General features: G+C 41.0%; 1 protein-coding gene and 1 long non-coding RNA gene across 6 annotated transcripts in view; one reads left to right on the top strand and one right to left on the bottom strand.

The window, feature by feature from the left end:
- Positions 1-22,092, bottom strand: part of LOC116309790 (TOX high mobility group box family member 2-like) — an 81,734-nt gene that overhangs the window by 32,060 nt on the left and 27,582 nt on the right. For 2 of the 5 annotated variants that reach the window (XM_039605003.1, XM_039605004.1), the window contains exons 2-3: positions 19,682-19,774; positions 8,907-8,966 (exon numbers count right to left, since the gene is read on the bottom strand). In XM_039605003.1, coding sequence (XP_039460937.1) covers positions 8,907-8,966; positions 19,682-19,774 — 153 coding nt within the window. Of the gene's footprint in view, positions 1-8,906; positions 8,967-19,681; positions 19,775-19,946; positions 20,041-22,092 lie in introns of those variants that run through there. The other 3 variants (XM_031726491.2, XM_039605005.1, XM_031726493.2) reach the window with 2 other exon arrangements.
- On the top strand, positions 15,383-17,762 carry LOC120435416. The gene is made up of 3 exons (XR_005609713.1): positions 15,383-15,441; positions 16,085-16,153; positions 16,325-17,762. It is a non-coding gene; the product is annotated as an uncharacterized LOC120435416 (long non-coding RNA).

Here is a 22,092-nt window from a genome sequence, read left to right as displayed (position 1 = left end):
TTTTTATTTTCATGATGTCACTCTCTTTAAGCCCCTTGCTTTATGAGTCGCAAACGGAGTGGAGAGGGGAGAAGAGGAGGAGCACAGAGGAGAGGAAAAAGCAAGGGAGGGGTGAAAACAAATGATGTGGATCCCTCATTGTTCTTTCTCTATGCCCTCATTCCAGTCAGGGCAATAAGAGAACATTGTGATTTACTGTCAGTGAAGCGCAAGAGTGCATCAGAGAGAATCCACTGCGGCAGGGGCCATTAAAATAGATTTAACTTCCCACAGTATTAGGCCAGATGTCTACACTTCTATTATATTTCAATCAGCCATGACCTTGGTCTCCATATGATGAGAAAGATCACTAGGAGAAAAGGGAAGAGAGAGTGGAAATACATGCAGAAAACCAATAGAAATATCAAACTACTTAGTCCCACTAAATCCCTGTGCTCCGTTGTGCTGCATATACAGAGAGAGAGAGAGGGAGAGAGGCCGGGACCAAAATAGAGCCAAGGTTTCAAGTTCTCTTAAAAGAGTGTATGAATCATTGAGTGCACTCTTGCTGCTGATAAGTTGCTGTTTTCGGGGAGTGCTGCCTTTCTGCGGGGTATGTACTGTACTATTTGAGGGAGTACACTAAAAAGAGTGTGACAGTGGATCGTTTAGATGTGCTTTAAAGCCTCCGATATCAAAAGATGATAGATTAAACTCTTCATATTCCAACAATGAAAATGTTGACTTTCTCACATCACTTTGGACTCCTTTTCTGGAACCATTTGTCATCCTGTCATCTACTCTAGACTCTGTTTATCTTTTTTTATTATTATTCTGAATGAAAATATATATCACTTATATCCGAGGCATCCTTCCATCCATTTCAGTCCTATGACAGCAGAGTAGAGGTCACTGCCCATTCTATTTCAGAGAGCAATGGTAATTGGACTTATTGGCTGACATGTACTGACCTACATAGAGAACTAACAATTCCTGGTTCCAACTGTATCTTACAATCCCTCCTAGCATGGGTGTGGATGTTGTGAGGATGTTCCTCTGATGTTTCTCCAGCATTGTTTTCAGATATCGACGCCTCAGCGCTGGTTCATAGCTGTTTTCCGCCTGAATTCAGGATACTGAAATTGCACGCTCTCTTGAAATTTAAATACACGCCGCGCAATATGTATCTCTACTTCGTTCTGCCGACCTTGCCGGCGGCTCTGTGCAGCTTTTAAAGAAGAAGTGAGATGCGTGTTGGCGTTTCCAGACCCTCAATTTTTATTTTTTCATCCTTTGTCTCAAATGTCCCCCTGTTTTTCATCTTGCTGGGGAAGAACGCAAGGATGGACGATAGAAAGACTGAAGTATAAGGGGAAGCTTGGTGGGGAGAGTGAGCGTTGCGAAGTGAGAAGAGTTTGCAGTCATGGTGGTGGGGGTATAATGGTGCACTGTGAGTCACTATTAAGTAACGGTGCCTTTTCACATCAGCATCGCCCACATTGGGTGTTCGGTGCCAGGGTGTACTGAGGTATCTCTGACTCAGAGAGAAAGAAGGAGAGAGAGAGAGAGAGAAATATAGAGGTAGAGAAAATAGAGCGAGGGAGCGCTGGTTCTATACAGAGCAAACAACATCTGGAGCTCGACTGACTGATTGACAAAATATCATCATGTTAGATGTTTTTAAGAGAGCTATCCCCTTTTTTAATTTGGGAGAATACCGGAAATAAAATCTGGCAGCACCTCAGACTCAAAGCTCAATTAACTAATTGTTAAGATATAGTTCATTTATTTAACGTGATAATTAAAGTTATTTTAAAAAAATGTTGTTAATGGGGGTTATGTGCCAGACTACTTTTGATTTCATTTGAAAAAGCTAGACTTAGTGTCTGGCTTCACATTTACTCAGCAGAAGTTATAACGGTATCAATCTTCCCATCTGACTCTAGCCAAGAAAGTGAATGAGCACATTTGCTAAAATGTTAATCCTTTAAGCTCTCTCAGAGAAGCGATATGCATACTTCCTAGCAAGCAATGCATTTGGACTAATTTCACTCAGAAAGCCTTCCTTTGTTACTTGATGAGGTTTTGCTATTCATCATTTATACATTTATCTCAGATAATTTCCATCTTCTCCCTGATCAAAATGAAGAAATGTCCACTTTAACCGTTCCCCACACTCTGTCCTTTTACGGTACTTCAAATACTTCTTTTATTGGTCAGCGCTGATCCTGATGTGAATGTAGCTGCTGGCAATACAGCAAAAACTGCAAGTGTGCATTTTATGAGTAAGGCTAAAATGTATCCGCAAGAATAAAATCCACATATCAGACACCAAACCTCATATACATTAATATGAAAGAGAAGGTTTTAAACGGGACTATAAGTGGTCCTGTAAAAAACTAGGTACACCCCACGATTCAGTGGGTTGTAGAAAGACGTTTAGCAGCAATAACTTGAACTAATTGTTTTCTGTAAGACTTTATCACAGTCACACCTTTGTGGAGGAATTTTGGCCCACTGCTCTTTACACCGTATCTTAGTTGTATTGAGGTTTACAGGTGTTAGTTTATGCACAGCTTTCTTTATCTATTCAGTCATTCTGTTGCAGATTTGCTGCTGCGCTTGCTATCATTGTCCTATTGCATGACCCAGTTTCAGCAAAGCCTCAGGTGTCAGACAGATGGCCTCACATTTGACTTGAGAATAATTTGGTATACAGAGCAATTCATGGTTGACACATTAACTGTAAAATGCCCCAGTCCAATGACTGCAATGCAAGCCCAAATCATCACCCCTCCATCACCATGCTTGACAGTTTGCATGAGGTATTTGTGCTAATACGGTGTCTTTCGTTTTTGCCAAACGGGGAGCTGTGAACTCTGGTCAAACACCTTGACTTTGGTCTCTTCTGCCAAAAGGGTGTTGTTCCATAAGTCTCGTGATTTGTTCGGATTCAAATCTAAGCCATGCTGTGATTTTTTTTTTTACAGACAAGACGCTTTCTCCTGGCAAACCTTCCAAACAAGCCATACCTGTTCTGTTTTTTTCCAAATGTATTGAATTTTATTGTTTAACATGATAACTGCAGCATTGCTTGCTGATTATCAATTAATCAAGTGAATTTGATTTCAACATCTGGCTGCTACTTACTTTCTCACTTTAGATGAAAGCAGTAAGGGTGTACTTAGTCATCAACAGGATTGCATAGAGTCCTGTCAAAACGTTCTTTTTCACATAACTGTTAAAGTTATTCATGCACTAAACTTATGTTCTGTGCTTAGTTAAATTTACTCATTTGATTGACTTTTGCATTACAAGTAATAAACAAATGTAGCATTTAACTTAAGTTTTAAGGTAGACAAAGCACTTTTATTTTTTAAAGAAAATTCATTTCTCTAAAAAAGAAAAGTGGTTTGAAATGCGATGTATAATAACTCTGCCAAAGTGCTTTAACAAAATCCTTATTGACCAAACCATAAAGCCAACAAATCTTCACGGAGCTGAACTGAAGTGAATCCAAAGCGACTGTGGACATACCAGTTTGTGCATATGAAGCTTAGTCAAGTCCACATGTGTGAAAGCAATACAGTTTCAGGAGAAAGGCGCTGGGTGGAGTGGCAGACTTAAGAAATATACAAAAATAAACAGACTGAACTATAGCCTGAAAAAGAAGGATGAAGAGGAAAAAGAGCGAGTCTGCATCCAACAAGTTAGATTTCTATTCTGATCTCGACCATCAGCCACTGTTCTCTTAAAGTCAGCTAAATCAATAGAGACGCGCAGCTCAGCGAGACACCTTGAAGCCAAAAACGCAGTGGCATAAACAGGCTGAAACTTGCTGCTTCTCCAAGGACTAGTGGCCCCAAAGCTTTGTCTTTTGCAATGGGATACAATGCAACAAGTATGCCCCCCCCCATTCAACCCCATGCCACTGGCTCATTTTTTCCTTCTCTAATATTTCTCTAAATAAATTTTCCTTCCTTATCTTTAGATTTTGGCTTCATCTTCAGCATGCACGTATACACACATGGACTTCTTCACACAGACTCTTATTACACTTTAGGGCGAGGGGAGGTGTGCAAAAAATCTAGAGAAATATACATGAACGTAAAAGTCAGTGAAATCCTGCAGACTGATCCGGCTGATATGAATCCAAATCAAGAGCACTTCTCTTTATACAAAATTAGAATTTGTGTTGGCGTGGGTGAAGGAAGCCATTTTGGTTTGGCTGTGATCGTTCCCATGCCGCTGTTACAGTGCTGCAAAAATATACAGTGCAACCAGCATTATTTTACATATACACGGCTGATATTAGCACGCTGCCATTTTCATTATATTATTAAGACTGAAATTCGACAGTTTTTCTTTCTGAGTTGGGGTTTATTTTGCCTCCAGCAGAGATTGTCATATTTTTGTCACTTTCAGTTAACACAGAAGTTGCAGTAATTATTGTTCAAAGCAACACTTTCACATTTCTGGGAAGGAAAAAAAGTGCTGATTTAGGAATTTCTGTAAACAATATTAACTTTTTCTTTTTTTTTTTTAACCCCAGTCAGAAAATTGGCTGATTGGCTCATTGTTTTTATAGCTGGGGAGTTAGCAGTCAATAAGCGCCCACTAGATGTCCGTATGTTTAACTAAAAGAAAAAAAAAAGAAGAAATGTGACATATGGCACGCTGGAGGTCTGGAGCCAGGAAAGTGATTTAAAACTCCTTATTGCTTACACAAACATGTTTTAGTTAATTGGTATAATTGAGATATTTCATAATCTTTATTTCTACAAACTATCGACTTAGCTTTGTGTGTGTGGGCAGATACAAGCAAAGCCAGTAAACATAATAACCCACCCACACTTTTGCTTTTAAGCTGAAATCGCAACAGGAAAAACCACATGGAAAATATTAATGTCATCAAACTGCCCATGTGTGCAGTATGCATGCATATTTTGTACAGAGCGCATACAGTATTTAAAGCCTTGAAAACATCTTGCTTGAGTGGACTGTGTCCAGGCATACAGTGAGCTGCCCCATCATAACTGTTTCTGATTTGTGGTTTTCACTTTTAAAAAAGCACAGAGATGTTATATGTAATGCAATCGTCTGGCCGTGTTGGACTTTTACCTCAGTGTGTACGCCGTGGAAGACCCCAGACATGCAAACAAAGGAGTCTCTGTTCTGGCTACATGCACCTTTTTCACAGGCGCACATCATGTAAAGGCTTGGCTGGGTATCTTACTGCAGTGTTAAAACCTGCATTAAAGCTTATGGGCTTCTTTCACAAAAAGCTTTACCAATTGTTAGGGTAGAGTATTTCTGAGCATTGTCCACAAGACCAAAGAATATCAGTCTCTACTGTGCTATTCACACAGAATAAATAGAAAAGAAGTAACAGGAAGCCCATATTTTTTTTACACTCACAGCTGGGGATTGCTTAAATCTTAGAAAGTAGGGAAAGCATTTTAAAAAGTTATATACTCCTTATGATTGGTGATTATTGTTTACGAATATACTGAATATATTTATTCTGGGTTTCTTTATTACACAGTAATCACCGCTACAACCCGACGCAGAAAATCATATATATTTATCATATATATACTTGAATCTTTAATTTGCCTGATTTCACTTCAAAAGAAAACCACATGTAACAAACCGCCGCACAGCTAATGCATAAGCGTCAATTGGGAAATGATTGACTTGTATACACAGCGAGCGGTTAGAACGAATTTTGCAAAAAGAAAATGCAGACACATTCCCTGCATGTTATGGCTTTGAAGAAATACATGGGTTAACCTCTTCTGAAATGTCAGTGTACGAATAAAATACTACACAACTCAGCTAAAATATAATGATTTGGACAGCCCTCGCAAAATTGTTAAGGGAAGCTTTTATGTAGTTAGACTAAAGAAAACTTCCCTATTGAAAAATGCCAGTCAGGTAGTTCTCAGCAGGGGTTCATTTTTATCATTATTTTTGTTATTAGTAAGAAAATAGCCCCTAAAAAAGCTCAATGTATCATGTTTTTAGTGCTTGTATTACTTGATCATCAATCCAAGACCTAAAGATATTAGCTATTAGGTGACAAAAGCAGCAAATATTTAACACTAATACGGGAGTTAAGTAGTGGATGGTTGTTTAAAAAAAAAGAGAGAGTGCAAGGGAGAGAGAAAATTCACACAATGGTCACACCTTTATTGTTTTTTTAGCATAATATAGTATATTAAATGTGCTAAAAACCCCTTGCAACCATTAGCTCCTGAGCAAAAGGTGCACATCCTCTTTGAAATCTCACGTTTAATGTTCTCTATTAAAGGATCAGGCACCAAACAGTGAACTCTGTGTTCAGAGTGCTATTCAGAACTGGTGTGTAAGAGTCTATTTGACAGCACCGACAGAGCTGCAACTGACATGTTTTGAAAAGCCCAAATTGCCTTATCCACTAAGAAGGTATTTGTTGACACAACACTGCAGACCTGGAGTGGGTGTTGGTGATTGACATATGACCGCTGCAGCTGGGAAACTACAAAGCTGGACATTTATCCCAATTAGCACAAGCAAATGCATATAAGTGACATAATTAGGGCAGATTTGGAAATGCAGCTAACAGCGATGGACGTCGTGGTCTCCGATGTGTGCTGTAAGTAGACAATAAGCTGTTAAAGCTCCTGCTCGACCTCTCACTATAGTCACTCAATCCCAACATCAAAGGAAAGACAATCTTAGGGCTATAGGATGATGGCGTGTGAATGCATGTGTGAGGGGTTTTTATGGGAACATGTGTGTACGGGTTTATGGGTATATATGTGGGTGTGTTTAAGAGCACGTACATATGTTCTTCTTCATCAAAAGGCCCAATTTAAATGTTACATCGTGAGACTAAGCACATTTTTAGAAAGTGAGGGCATTTTGCTGGATCTTTACTTCTTCAAAGCGCTGTCAGAATAGAGGCATGTTTTGAGAGGGGTTGGTGTATAATTAGATTAACTTTTAAAGGGTCAGTTACACAATTTACAAAACAAGATTAGAAAAAAATTAAAAGCAAACTTTGAAAAACAGATTAAAGCACCAATCTTAGATGATCTGGAATACCCAGGAAAAAGTTTTTATATCTATCTTGAACATTTAGGCAAAGAAAGATCTGCATTCACTCATCTGTCCGTTTTCCCAGGTGTTTGGCTGCTAGTCTGTTCTTCACATCGCTTCCCCTTTCCCGTGTTGTAAAACTCAATGCTGACATCACTGCTCTAGTCCAATCATCTTTTCGCCCGCCTTCTCCAAATCAATCTGCCTCCACTCTGCGTACTATAAATCGCACTGCTCATCTTTATTATCCCATGTGGACTCTTTTGTGCACCCACTCCTCCACCTCAAGCAAGTCAGTCAGTCAGTGCTCCATTTGTATCTTCAACACCACCATCAGCTAGACTCTGGTGGGGTCCTGTCCAAGTTTCTATTGCTGGATTCCATTCTGCTGTGATGGGCCATCAGAGACTAATTGCCAAATTTGATAGTTGTATATCTTCTAGTGATCTCTCCTTATTGAATTATGTATTTTTTATCAACTTTGTTTTTGGGAGGAGGATGTAGGTTACATCTCAAAGTCTGAACAGAGAAATCATAAATCATGTCCATGGGCATGCTGCATCATGAGCTTGGCAAAAATGGGCGGGTCTCCCCTGAAATAATTGCAGACAAGCTGGTTTTTATTTCTGATGGAATTTTCAGATTTTCAATTATTAGACCTCATTGTGCCTTCCTCTTTTTAAAAATCTGGGAAAATGCCTCTCTGCATCATACAGGAATAGGCAAAAAGTTATGCTTTGCAAAGTGGGTGAACTGACCCTTAATCTTGGGATAGTGGTTTAATAGTTATGATTGTTACGCTGATACTTATGGGGGCAACGCATTATGTCAGTGTGCTTTCACAGTTACCGGCGCTATGCCCATATTAGAAAGTGCACGATTTTCACACGGCTGAAACTACACAGCTTCTTGCACGTGAGCTTATAACTTGTGAATTTGTGTCAGAAAACGTGTTACTTCCTTTTACAGTAAATGAGTATGTTTATATGAAACAGTGTGTGCCTGTGCGTGTCTACGTCTGTGTGTGATTGAAGGTGTGTATGGCTCCTGCTGTCCTTGGCCTGACTTATTTGGAAAAGCGCTAATTGACGTGGAGCTTCCACCTCATCGTGTTTTGTCAGGACATGAAGACCTTGCTGCTGGATCAACAAATCCTGGAGCTCTGACTTCTGCCATATGTCCAAGCCATGTGTTCCCATCTACCAGCTGGGAGCACTCAGCACCGATCCTGTCTTATTCACTGAGTCTATGTGCGACTGGGACCAGAGATCCAACTAGCTTGCAATTGTAAACTATTACTGCTGGTTTAGCCATAATTGTCTGGTTCAGTGGGCTGAAACTGTGAGGACAGATGGATTAATCCATCTGACGTTAAATAGATATAAAAATTTGAACTTTTAACTAGAATCAAACCTTCCGATCATATATTTAACATTTAAATCTGATCTGAAACCTTGTGAAACACACTGACTGTCACATCAAATGATGAAAACATTTCTGATGCAGGCCTATGAGAAAGAAACTGGTGGACATAATCATTTTTTTATTAATGTTCAGAATTTCCACAGAGACAAAAGCATAACTTGGAAATGTGCCCACATCAGTGGCGGTAAAAAGGCGACACATCACTTTTGACTGGTGTTTTCCTCTCATGCTAACCACATGGTTTGTTTGTCCATTTTCCACTTTTCTTCACTGAGAAATGTGTACATTTCACATTTTCCAGTCTACACCCAAACATAACAATCCATAAACTCTTCTTGTTAAAGGGTGACATCAGCTTACTCAGACATTTATTTATTTAAGTCTGCAGGGCTTACAGGAAAAGACGTGGGCGATCTTACCTGGTTTGGTGACCGAAACTCTTGGTTATTGTCATTCATGTACATGTTGTCACCATCAAACTGTGAACAGAAAAAAGAAATAAACATTGTATGTAAGAAGAGGCTTTTTTTTAAAAAGAAGGGTGGTGGGTCTGTGAAAGAGGTACTAAAGAGGAAAAGCTCTTTACGGGTGGCCTGAAGTGTGAGACTAATGACTTTGTCACTTTGGTTAAACCTCGTGGTGGCATGGCAGCATGGGTAATTACTGTTTCGTCAGCGGGCCGGTAATTAGGCTACATGAGCAAAGTGACGAGAGATGGGCTTTTCCCTCTGGGCTGTGCTGTGTGTGTGCGAGAAAGAATGAGTGCGGGTGAATCTGTGAGTGCTTAGTAAAGTGTGCCTGGCTTAGAGGGTTGCACATGTGTGTCGGTGCGTGTGTGTGTGTAGCACAATGAGGGCATGCTTCGTCTTTAGATTTGAGCTAATCAGGCAATGAAGGATCGCTTGCTGCAGGTGCCAAAACATTGCTTGTCATGGGGTTAGGACTCACATAACAACAAATTACTTTTGACCCACGGGGGTGCTGGGAAGCAACACTGGGTCACCAGTTGTTTCATGCAACATGCTAGCCTAGCCTTCATGTCTAGCATGTTACTGAGCTAAATCCCTTAAGAATTCCCCATCGAGATCAACTGCGAGTGCGCTACGAATAAAGAAAAAAACCACAGACGGATTCTGTTTTTAGCTCAAGCGGAAATGAGATTCAGCCGCCACAAACGACTCGGTAACGAACCTGTGTGGTGCCAAGGTGACTGAGAAGCTGTGACCACGTTAAGAGCAGCGTTGGTAAATGTTCTTGGCTTCCAAAGGCATCAAGGTTTGTCACCACGCACTTGCGGCAAATAGAAAAAACCTTGACTGGAGCGGGTAATGTTGCACGTGAACACATACACGTAGAAACTCAATGTGTCAAATAAAGCTCCCTCTATTTTGTTTGTTGATGGAGGTCGTTCTTGGCGATATGACTGCGCAGTCGACTCGGGAACAGACAGGAGAAAAAACACGATCAAACTACACAGCACTCCATGTCAAATTCCTCAGATGTGAAGATATGGGAGGCCCTTTTCATTTCGGGTGGTCTGCTTTGTGTCGGCAAAGAAAGCGACCAAAGCCTTGAAAAATAGACACGCACTGGATATGAGTGGACGCAAATGGATCATAACATATACCTGCTCAAAAACAGTGACCAAATAAGTAGACTAATGGACGGAAATGGGCAGAATTCCTGAGGGGGAAATCTAATATCTGCGCTGGTAGACAGGAAAAAGTCGAAGCAAATGAGCGTGTGAGTGGTGAGAAAGAGAAATTACTGTACATTATTGTAGGAGAAAGGACGGGGGAATGAGTTCCTGCCTCGGGGCAATGCTTGGCTAACGATGCATACTGTGGAAACCCTGGTGAGGATTCACTTGGTTATTCTAATGATTCAATTCATACGAAAACATGAAACTGACACAAGAGGTGCATTTAAGCCTCGTTCACACCTGACATGATTAATCCAACATCACTGCAGCAGCAGCTGGAAAAAAAACCTGACATCTCATCTTCACATTAAACTGATAATTGTTCAATGCCACACGCCAAAGCTGCTAATTTGCTTAATCAAGCATGCCGGTGTCGATCATCTGACCCAACTGCGGCGGGAAGTGACTGCAGCTCGCTGAGAGGGCCAAACTAATGTTGACCTTGGTGACATAGCTGCAATAAACTCTTCACTCCGCACATGAAAGCCTCCTGTCATCGCCTAACTGAGCAATTTCATTCCATTGAAATCCACTTTGATATCGCTGGTGACATAAAGCCATTCCGAGAGCTTCTTCAGAATAAGATTCTCTCGGGTGAAAAGCGACTGTAGTCGCCGAACAATGGCATTTTCAACCCCGCCAACGCCGCCACGGCTCTCATTACAGCTAATTCTGCCACGTGAATTCTTCGAGAGCGAATCCTCGACGGCGTTTGTTTCTGCCCCGCTCTGAAGGAACAAATGAAGTGAGATAATGTTTATTTTCACCAATTACATCCGTAATGCAATATTCACCAAAAAAAGGCTCAAACTGCCCAGAAAGGTCAACCATTTTGTGCTTCAACATGGCTGCCCACAGACTGCAATGTAAAGCTCTTTCCTCTTGCTCCTTTTGATAGCTCTCCTTAGCAGTTCCTCACTCTCCCACTTAATATGCCAATTTATCCTCGGCTCAATGCTATCAACTCTGCCATTACTGCACATATACACCGCAGAAATTCTCTCGTTCTCCTTTCTCTTCATCTTTCCCCTTTCCCCTCAGTCTCTCCATCTTTCTTTCCACCTCCTTTCTTTTTTCACAGTTTCTCATGTTCCCCTTGCTCCCTTTTTTCCCCCGTGTTTCTCATCCTCGACACCCTTTTCTCCATGTTGCAACCTCCTTACTTCCACTTCTCTGTCTCCCTGCCTACTCCTCTTTGCCCCATCTTTTCTCTCTTTCTTCACCGGGCCTTGGCATCACTTTCTCATCGGCAGTCTAATTGGGCATTCTGCCTGAGACAAGGGCCTCATTAAGCAGTAATTACACACATGTTGTTTTCGGCAAACATCTCTATTTGGATTGCTTTGCATGGTAATTGTTCAGCAGGGACCACTGCTCGCGATGTTTCCCTCCGTGGCACACGTGGTGCTGGTAGAGAGGAATAAAAACATGGAGAAGAAGGGAGGGGTAGAGAGAGCAAGAGAGAGGGGGGAAGGAGAGGGGGTGAGAACAGAGAAAAATAATAATAGGCTGTGGAAGAGAGACAAATTGAGAAATAAAGAATGCATACATGGGAGAGAAGGAGGATGAGTAACACAGAGGCAGAACAGAGGCAGCCTAAAAGGATGAAGGCAATGCTGAGGCAGTAAATGGAGAAAGACAATGAATAAATGACAAAAAAAGGAGGTAGACAGATTCAGTGTGAAAAGAAAATGAGGTGGAGCTGTAGAGAGGGCATAAAAAAAAGAGAGACACATAGAATGAGTAAATTAAGTAGAGAAGTGAGAAAGTAAAGACAGTGACAGAGACAGAGTCCCAGAACTAGGTCATGCCGTGCAATCATCGAGCGTTTCAAAAATAATGAAGCCACAAGGTGGAAGTAATGCTAACTAGCATATCCAGGGAAAACATGTAATATTTACACAGTGGTAATGGGGCAATACAATGCTGGGATCTTTTCATCTTGGGAGTATATTTTTGAGACAGCTGATGACGGGATTGGAGGCAGAATTACAGGATCGCGTTTGATTGACGGACAACACGAGCCTTCTAGGAAACATCTGTTTGTGAAGAGGGTGGGGTGGAGTTCAACTGCTCTGGGTGTCTGTGTAACGCCCAAACTGCGCGGTGATTAGAGAGACAAATCACCTTGTAGTGATGAAAAATGTCGAAAGCTACAAAGCATCATGACAATATGGCCGAATTTACACAACTGGACGTAATTATCTCAAGTACACAAACACATGCCTGCTAATATTAGCGGCCGCGTTTAATTCAGGTTTTGTTCATAAAGCATTTTATTACAAGCCTGTCTCTAAGGGCTGCAGGAATTGTGAAAAGTACATAAGTACATTTATTTTACTACTGGGCTGCAGGGCTGCCCCATGAGCACGGGCTCTTGCTTTTCTGCCGCAGGCACAACTCTTTGCGCTCGCTGAGTGGCACTAGCACATTCAGCTGTCCGCACCGCAGCTGAGCCATTTTACTTTCTTTCAAGTGATCACTTTGCATGTAAATATATCCAAATTGGCATTATCTGTAACATAAGTATATGGTAATTTTTGTCAGAGGATGTCAAGGTTATAAAACTCAGGATTTCAGCAGTGCAGAAGTGCATCTTGGAATTAGCTGCCTGTTAACGAGGGAGTCTTAATTGGTCACATTCCTGTCATTATTTCACACTTGTTCCATTGTCTCATAAGCAGAAATATGTAAATGAGAAGAGCTTTATTGGAAATTTGCCTGTATGAAAATACAGTATATGTCAGCACAGAGAGTAGGAGAGACGCAAACAGCTGGCTGAACTAGCTAGAATGCAAATACAGTGCAGTGATGTCATGGATATGCTAAATAGCATATGGCATTATCTGAACTGGCTTCCCACTGAAAGTTAATGACACTTCCAGAAAATGGTGTGAGGCAGTGAGCAAAGTGTCAAAAAGAGTAGGAAACCCCTGTCACAGTGTCTGTGACATCTCGTGTTTAACTTTTATTTACAAGTAAACATTTAGCCCACATAGTAGAAATGAGCAACATATATAGGTCATGTGTCACCGGTCAGCCACAAGAATATAAATAAATAAATAAATAAATACTGGGATACGATTAGTTTGAGGAATTTGATGCTACTTGTCTCTTTTTCCAGCTACACCTTAAAGGGAAAATGTCTCATTCAGCTGACATACTAGGCTTTCATATGCAATGCATTATATCAAATTATACATTACTAACCATGGGTACAGAATAAACTGCTCAAAACCTTATAAACTTATAGGTTTACAACATTAGAACGATCTATGTCTAAAGTTTTAATGTTGCTAAAACATGTATATGTATAGATAACGACAAACCAATTATACAGTATAGACAAACATGAGAGATTTCCCTATTATTTCTTTCATTATGACAGCAGAACTGCATTATCATAGAACATTACCCCCACTGGGGTTTACCGCCTTATTAAATATCACAGTACAATGCCAGTGGCCGCAGATACAATCAGATATCTGCTGCAATTTTGCACTTTTATGCAATCAACACCCTACAGACCTTTGTAATGTATGTAAAAGCATTCAAAAAATAAGTATTAGAACCCTCTCCATACATTATCATGTTAAAGAACCCGAAACAACTTTTCGTTTTTTTTTTACTTTTCCAGTTAATAAAAGAGAATCTATAAGCAGAATATGTAATATTTGTGACTTTAAAAGCCTTTGCCAGTACACCAAGTCTCTAAAAATAATTCTCTCACCGAGCGGAATTAATAAGCCCAGAACAGTACACAGCTATTCTGTGAAGAAAGGGGTGTGGTGGTGGTGGTGGTGAGGGCTCATGCAATATGTATGCCTGTTTGAGCACCCTTCTTCCTCATCTTCCCCCTCTTCTCTTTATTTCTTTTTTACATCCCTCTCCCCCCCTCTCTCTCCCCCTCTCTCTCTCTCTCTTCCTCTCTCTCTCTCCCTCTCCCTCTCTCTCACCAGTCCTCTGTTCAATTAAGCCGTAGGAACCTGAACCTGAGACAATGTGGCTCTGGATTTGATGTTGCCCGACTTGTCAGTGCTGGTTCAAAGCCACAAAGGATGACAGACAGAAAGACTAAAAAAGTAGAGGGAAACAGATGCAGAGGAAAGAAAGACAGAAAGAAAGAAATAAAGTGCTGTAGATTTTCAGAGTTACATAGGAGGAGGAGAGAGAAACAGCGAAGAGAAAAGACACTATAGTAACAATTCTGGTGTTGCGCCACGCCCCAAGCAAACAATGAACATAGGCAAACAATGAACATGGCACACACACACACACACACACACACACACACACACACACACACACACACACACACACACACACACACACACACACACACACACACACAAAGACACACACAAAGCCCATAAAAAGCACAGCCTGTGGCCATGGCGACACATGCTCTGTTGTCGTTAGATAAGGGAAACAGGGCCTCTTCCTGGGTGTGAGAGTTTGATCCTGCGCACACAGACACACACACTAAACACACTACACCCACACGTGCATGTGCAGAGTGAGCTGCAGCAGCACTAGGGTCACATCCACAACGCCACGCATCTTATGTACCCTCACCTTTATCACCTGCATGGTTCATTTTCATATGCAAAGCTCAGGCTATGTTTATCTGAACACACTGTGCTCCGGTCAGTGGACCACACAGAGCATGGTCAGATATTGACACATCACACGGAGCAGCTTCTTGTATATCTCAGCTGATTTTGATGGAATTTTTGTTGGAGTTATATCTGGCTTGGTGCCATCTTACATAGTATTTGTTTATAGGACTGGAGAGCACGAATTGTTCTAGTGTTGCATTCCTCAAAGGAGAGTTTCAGGAGCATCACAAGACATATTTGCTTACCTCTCCCACGGCTGCCGTTTAAGAAATATTTGGCTTTATTGTTACTGATTAAGCAATCCATCAACTCATAACTAGTCAAACAACATGTGCTAGTGAAAAACAATGAACTCTTCCCACCAGAAGCAACTTAAGCACTCGCACACGTACAAACACACACACGCGCACACAGACACACACAAAGCTCCCATTCATCTACTCTGCAGTTGCACTGGAGCAACCACAAAACAGAAATAACAGTTAGCAGCAAAGGTGGTGAGAGGTGGGAAGGGAGATTGAGACTGCGCGGGGAGGAAGGGGTGTGGGGAGGGTGGGGTGGGGTGGGGAGACAGGTCGGTTGATGCTAAATAAGGTTTTGTTTCCACCCTGAACTTGGGTTCGCTGTGACTTGGTGAGTTTACGGCACGATAAAAATCTCAACGGCGATGATAACGTAGTTCACACCTTTTAATGGAAATATCAGGTTGACAGATTTCGAGAATGTAATGAAATTTTATGTTTTGCTTCTTTTTTTTCCTGTTTTCTGTTTTCAAAAGTCAGATAAGATCATTTTTTTTGTTCCAAATGCAGGTACACAAGGCAAAACCAAACATAAGATAACCATGCTGTGTCAAATAGAAGCTTACAGTACCTCGTGCTTGCATTTCCACTGTTGTATCTTAAAAAAGCCTATAATGAGCACTGGGGAATTTCCTATTTTTAAGATGTTTTACTCATTTTATACATACAGGAAGCTTAATTTATCTGGTTATCTCATTAGGGTCATTGCAAATGCTTTTTTTTAATGTTTCACAGCGTTAGCAAAACTATAAAGTAGTTTTTTTTTTAAGGTTAGAACGACAAATAGGTTACGTCTAATTACCATTGTGCATTCAGCTATTCAGCTTATGCTCACTGTTAGAGAAAGCTAACTCATCCTTACTGTATGGGAAATGAGGTTAACCATGATTCAGCGTTCTCTTCGGTATATCCTACGTTACCATACGTTCGTGCTAACACCCCAGCCTCTGCGTCTCTCTCTCTCTGTGCACCAGCCGCAGAGTTTCAGTGTCACGGAATCAGCGAGATCTACACCTATGCAGCTGATCCGTCCTGGCCAAAAGGTATCCATCATGAGTGTGTCACTGCTTTTAAGTGGAAAATTTCATTTTAGTTCACGCTTATCTGAGAACGCGTCAGTTCTCAGAAAAAGCTTTTTTTTTTTCTTTCAACTTATTGTTTTGGTTTTCTGCTCATTCTCTCTCACGCCTCTCATCTGTGGTGTTTTCTTTCAGAGAAAATCTTTCCTCCAGGAGTCAAGGAAGAACAAAATAGAGATAATGTTGCTACATACACTCAGCCACCACACCTGTTCAGCTGCTCATTAACACAAATATCCTATCAGCCGATCACACGGCAGCAACTCAAAGCATTTAGTCAGGTAGATGTGGTCAAAATGACCAGTTGAAGTTCAAACTGAGCATCAGAATTGGGATGAAAGGTGATTTAAGTGACTTTGAACGTGGCATGGTCTGAGTATTTCAGAAACCTACTGAACTTTGAAGCAGATGGCCTACAGCAGCAGACGACCACATGGTCACCTAAGAACGGGAAACTGAACAGAATTTGGTGTGATCATGAAAGCATGGCTCCATCCTTCTTTTAATCAACTGTCCAGGCACTTTCTGGGTCTTAGTACCCACTCAGCATCATTTCACTTCCCAGTCTACATGAGTATTATTGTTTACTATGTCCTTTGGTGCAAGTTTGTAGCTCAAAAGCCAACTGATTTTCTGTATAAACAAACCCACAAGCATTAGGTCAAAGGACCACCTTGTTCGAGGAAGCATGTTTGTACTGTGTCAAAGATATGTCAACGTATGGTTTGTTTGTGCACAGTTGTGGTTTGCATACACTCATTGCGAGCATGAGTGTCATGGCAAGTTTGGGCTTTGAATGATGTCTTTGAACTATTCTTTTTCTAGAACGGTATGATTGTACAGTACATGTCTTTAATGACATGCATGACATAAAAATTCCTTCTGGATTTTCTCTTAATTTTACAAGATCAAAAGTACACATGCAGGCTCACATACATACATACACCCCTACTAATATTTGCTCAAATGTCTCTTAGCAAGTTGTACCTCGACCGTATGCTTTTGGTATACATCAACAAGCTTCTGTCATAATTCTGACTGGAAATTCGACCGCTCTTCTTGGCAGAGTTCATTTAAATTAGTTGGTTTCCTGTCACAGACCCAGTCTACAAATCTTCAACAGGGTTGATTTGGAGCCTTGGGAAGATTTAACCATATAGTATGGGGGCTATATGTGTACATTAACCCTCTGTGGTTTAGAAAAAAATCTAATTTATAGTCAATAAAGATGTATACTGTCCACAATTATTCTGTACTGTACAATCAAAGGAACAGTTAGAAATAATCAAGAACTCATTAAAAGCCAAAAATTACCAGGACGTTTGTCCTGATGATGAGTGTATGTAAACCACAGCTGTATTATCAGTCGGGGGACGGCGAGTGTACAACAAGTCAAGCAGTTAGCAAGTCAACTACCTGGCTAACTAATGTTTGCTATCCTTTTCAGTTGCTGAAGAAGCTAGCGGTCTCTCCTGTAAAAAACAAACAAACAAAAGAAACATTTTTTTAGCAGACTTTACAGGAGCTACTCAAAAATGTGGTCCTTATTTCAACCATGATGTTTAGTAGTTGTTTTTTGACCTAAGGCTCATTAAAACAGAAGACTTCCAGCACGTTGTCATGTCCCACTAAATGCTCCATCAGAGGGTAAACATGAAAAAGACTGGCAGATCAAACTGCAACAACATGCTCAGACTCGGAGTGGCAGTTCCAACTCCAGCAGACTTCATTTTAGCTGAAAGACAAAATTATTTAGGCTCTCACGAGTTATTTATATGATTTCTCTACCTAGAAAAGTACGCGGTCAGTATTCATACATTTCTTATGCAAGCAGTTCAACTGCGGTTCCAACCAGTTTTGAGAAAAATAACCTTAAAACAACACGTTAAACATCTATCCTTTTCAAGGATTTCCACCCCCTGTATGAACCTTGATTAGTATCTGTCTGTCTGTTCAGTATATGTATCAGAGTGCAAAAGAGGTCACAGTCATGAAACGAGCCACGTGCAAGCGCATGTGCAGAGGTATAACAGAAGAATTCAAATGTCAGACCAAGGTGCCACCCACACGGCCTCCCTCAGCTTGCTGTGGTAGCCTTCAACGGCCTGTCGGCTAACCAGTCCTGGGAAACACCTTCCTAGCATCAAGCACAACAGCATCACATGCAACTAGCAGCTAGCAGGTGCTGTAGTACTGTACTGCTATACTTAACAACAAGAGGAAAGTAGTTATCCCACCAGACTACCTGACATTCGCTGTCTGTGGTGGTGTGAATGTGTATTTGCACGTTTGTGCATGTGTGTGTGCACAGTATGCGTGTCCGTACAGTATGTGCATGTCACTAGGTGAGTCTTTGTCAGTGAGGTTTCTCTGGCAGCAGGAGAGGATGCAGAGCACAAGCCACTTTTAACTGACTGGGGTAAACAGTGATGAGAGAAGATAAAGGGCAGAGTGAATGTCACATTACCCCAGCCCTTTGCTTCTGCTCACCACAACATCAGATAACTGCTGCAGGAAAAAAAAAGTCTGGTTTCCTCTAGCATATAATTGGTTATCTCATTGCGATCTACTGTTCTCTTGCCTCTGCACAGAATGAAGTATAAAGAGCAAAGGGAGAAAAAAAAAAGTCTAAAGTTTGACTGTTCAGTCAGTGACTAAAATAAATCATTACAAGCGTAGGAAAGGCACCAATCTATTTTCATGGTGGTTGCCACAGATTTAAGCATTTAGCAGAAAAAACAAATAAACAAAGAGAACACCTGATAACGAGGTCGTGTTGTTTTCGCTTTCAAACAACCTATTAGAATAGCACTAGCAACGCAACATAGATGGGTTAACACACAACACGTTGACTTGACTAGATAGGGAAGTAATATTGATTATCAGCAACAATATCTAACAGGTCAATCAATTATTAGCTCAGAGTTAAGTAAACAGATAACATTTCATATGAAATGAAGCTATGCATTAAAAAAAACAAGGTCTGTTCAAAAGAACTTTGGTATATTCTGTCTAAAAGACAGTTTTTGTTATAAAGAGCCTCATGAGATCTTTAAATAAAAAGTAAAGTTAAACTCTAAACATGTCAAAGGTACTTTATTCAGAGTTAATTTGTCTCCCTGGATGCAACCTGATCATAACATAGCACATCACCATGTGACCTGATCATAACAACTACAGAGGCGTATTTCGCACCTTCTTCATGTTTTCACACATACCGTAATTAAGAAACTCCTGACATGATTTGTAAATTCCAGTAAAACGGTTGCCTTTGAATAGAGACACTATAAATGATATAGATGATGTGTTCACACATTTGTGTATAAAACATTTATGTGAAGGTTCTTATAGGGAGCTCGACATAAATACGGAGAGCAATTTCATCTCAGCATGAAGCCTCCAGAATTGACCAGGGCCCAGGATAGTACCTTGAGGTACACTTTTCCAAATCAACCGGCTAGTGAAAAAAATAAGGGGGCTTGGCTATCTCACCACAGCAGTGGGTAGTCTTTTCCTAGATGGATTGATGGCCGGAGAGGGGGCAGTGTGGAGCCTAACGCCTCGCTCACCCACACTGTACCGGGCCTGTGGTTAGAGAGAGCGAGAGAGAAAGAGAGAGACAGCGAACAGGAAAAAAGAAAAGAAAGAGAAGACAAAAGCAGAGAAGGAAAGGAGACGGCAGGGCTTTAGATTGCAAGGTACAAGCAGGGCATTTGTAAAGGGAACATGTCAAGCCCTCCCGCCCTCTGTCGTGAACCTTTCTCTCCTTCTCCCTTTCTCCGGTTGCCCTGCTCTTCCTCTCGTACGCCGCGCACGCGTGGAGGGGGAGGAGTAACGACATGAGAATTACACAGTGACATGCAGCGCTGTGCTACGGGAAGAATGGAGGTTAATGAGCTGACATACCCTCCACCTCGAACACGCCTCCTCCCCATGCCAGCCTCCCTGCTCTCTTTCACACGCTGACAAGCATGTACACAAAAACCCCGGCAAGACAGTGAGGAGTGAAAGCTGGCAGCGAGACAAGGTTTGGTGCACCAAAGGAACATCATGTGGCAAGAGCGCAGTTTACACTCTCTTCACATACAGTGCACACAGCTCACAGCTGTAGCTGGGTTATGAACAACTGTGAACGTGAGCTAATGTAATTTACATTAGAAATATGGCCTCAGCTAATGCAATCAAGAACTGGGAAGATGCAAGACTCGTTATGCATCAGAAATCAGAGGCTTAAAAATATCTGGCAGAAAGTCGCTGTTAAAATTCCTGAATTTGATGATACTTGTTCTTCTACTGTACTATAGGCGAAGGTACGCTAACAGCAGAATGGAGGCAGCAAGTGAAGCAACAGGTCCACTGTGACTTGCAAAATAATGCGAAATTTAAAAAAAAGAAGTGGAGAAATTTAGCAGCACTGGGACTCACATATATCTGGTATTATGAGGATTCATCCTCTCCTGGCTGTGAAAGTATCTACCAGCGTGTCAAGAGCATTTATTTCTTCATTCATAACCCATAAAAAGTTACGCTGCTCGTATAGCTAAAAGAAACATTCAACCACTAGTTTTACCAACTTGCTAAACACTATAAAATACAAATAGATAAAACAGCCGATTTATTAAGGGACAATTGTATTTCGTGTCCAGACCACAAACCAAAGGCTATACATATCATTCTCTTACTGCAAAGAGTATAGAGTTCTGTGAATAACTGATTAGGCCTTCAGATTCTCAACCATTTCTTGGTTGTCACGTGGTGACGTGTGGGTGTATAATATGTTAAATAAAACCTCAGTGGCCTTTAAGTTGCATCACCAGAAAACCAACACGCAAAGGTGACAATTTTTACCAGATAAGAGTCCATGGGTGCTCAAGTATGCACAGACACAAATAACACAGAGGGGTAAAAAAAAACAACCCCAAAAAACAGCCGGCTTCAAAGGAACGTTTCAGAAAAACTTTCAGTAGAGAACAACTTGAACACCAAGTTCATACGAGCACGAGTGAAATTCACACGACCACATCTAAAGATAGGTGCAGGTGCACTAAAACACTGAAATTGTGCCATTTTTTTCATTTTTCAAATCTGCAGTTGTCTAAACTGAGTATAGCCTATTCATATGGCTCAGTTTCATCCATCTATTGATTGGTTATAGGATGCTACCATTTAGGGATAGAGACAAAATGTCTCTGCATGTATCCTGCTGCAGTTGATGTGCCTTAATTACCTGAAACTAAATGAGTGAAAAGCACAAGAGTAAGAAAACAGCGTCTAAGAAATAAAAGAACTTTAGCAAAAGCAGAAATAGAATTGATAATGATGCGGCGACACAGCTCCGCAGAGCTTGAAAACAATGGAAGATGGATGGTTAGTCATTAGCACCCATTGTGAATCTTTCGAGTGAGTAATTTGTGGGAAGGCTTGTGCATTTTTAATAGTCTTAAACTGAAGAGCCCTAAGAACACAAACTCCATGAAATAATAACAGGCATTTCACCTTAGCACTATCCGAGCCTCTCAATTATTTACCACTAATGAATTGCCTTGGGCAACATTCTTCCTAAGTACAATATCAACCATCCCAGAGAGCCTGAATCAGCTCACTCAAATACTTAAATACATTTACTCAATTATGCTCACTGTCCCCGCAATTAAAGAGCCAGGAATGTCAAGCTGTTTTCTGCTTGCTGTCTCGTATGCTCTGATTCAGCCTTGATATTTCAGCAAAACTCTTCCCCCGGATAGCAATGATTAATTGATAAAAACATTTTCACAGAAATTGCAACAACCAGGTTCGTGGCCTTTTCTCTGTTTTTGCATCTGTGGTGTGGGTGATGCTAAAAAAAGCATGTTAGCTGTTAGCAGCGACATATCAGAAAAGCAGGCTAGCAGACACCATCTAAA

Source organism: Oreochromis aureus, linkage group 20, assembly GCF_013358895.1.
Source record: "Oreochromis aureus strain Israel breed Guangdong linkage group 20, ZZ_aureus, whole genome shotgun sequence".
NCBI classification, from domain to species: domain Eukaryota; kingdom Metazoa; phylum Chordata; class Actinopteri; order Cichliformes; family Cichlidae; genus Oreochromis; species Oreochromis aureus.
This window is presented reverse-complemented; position numbering and strand designations above follow the sequence as displayed.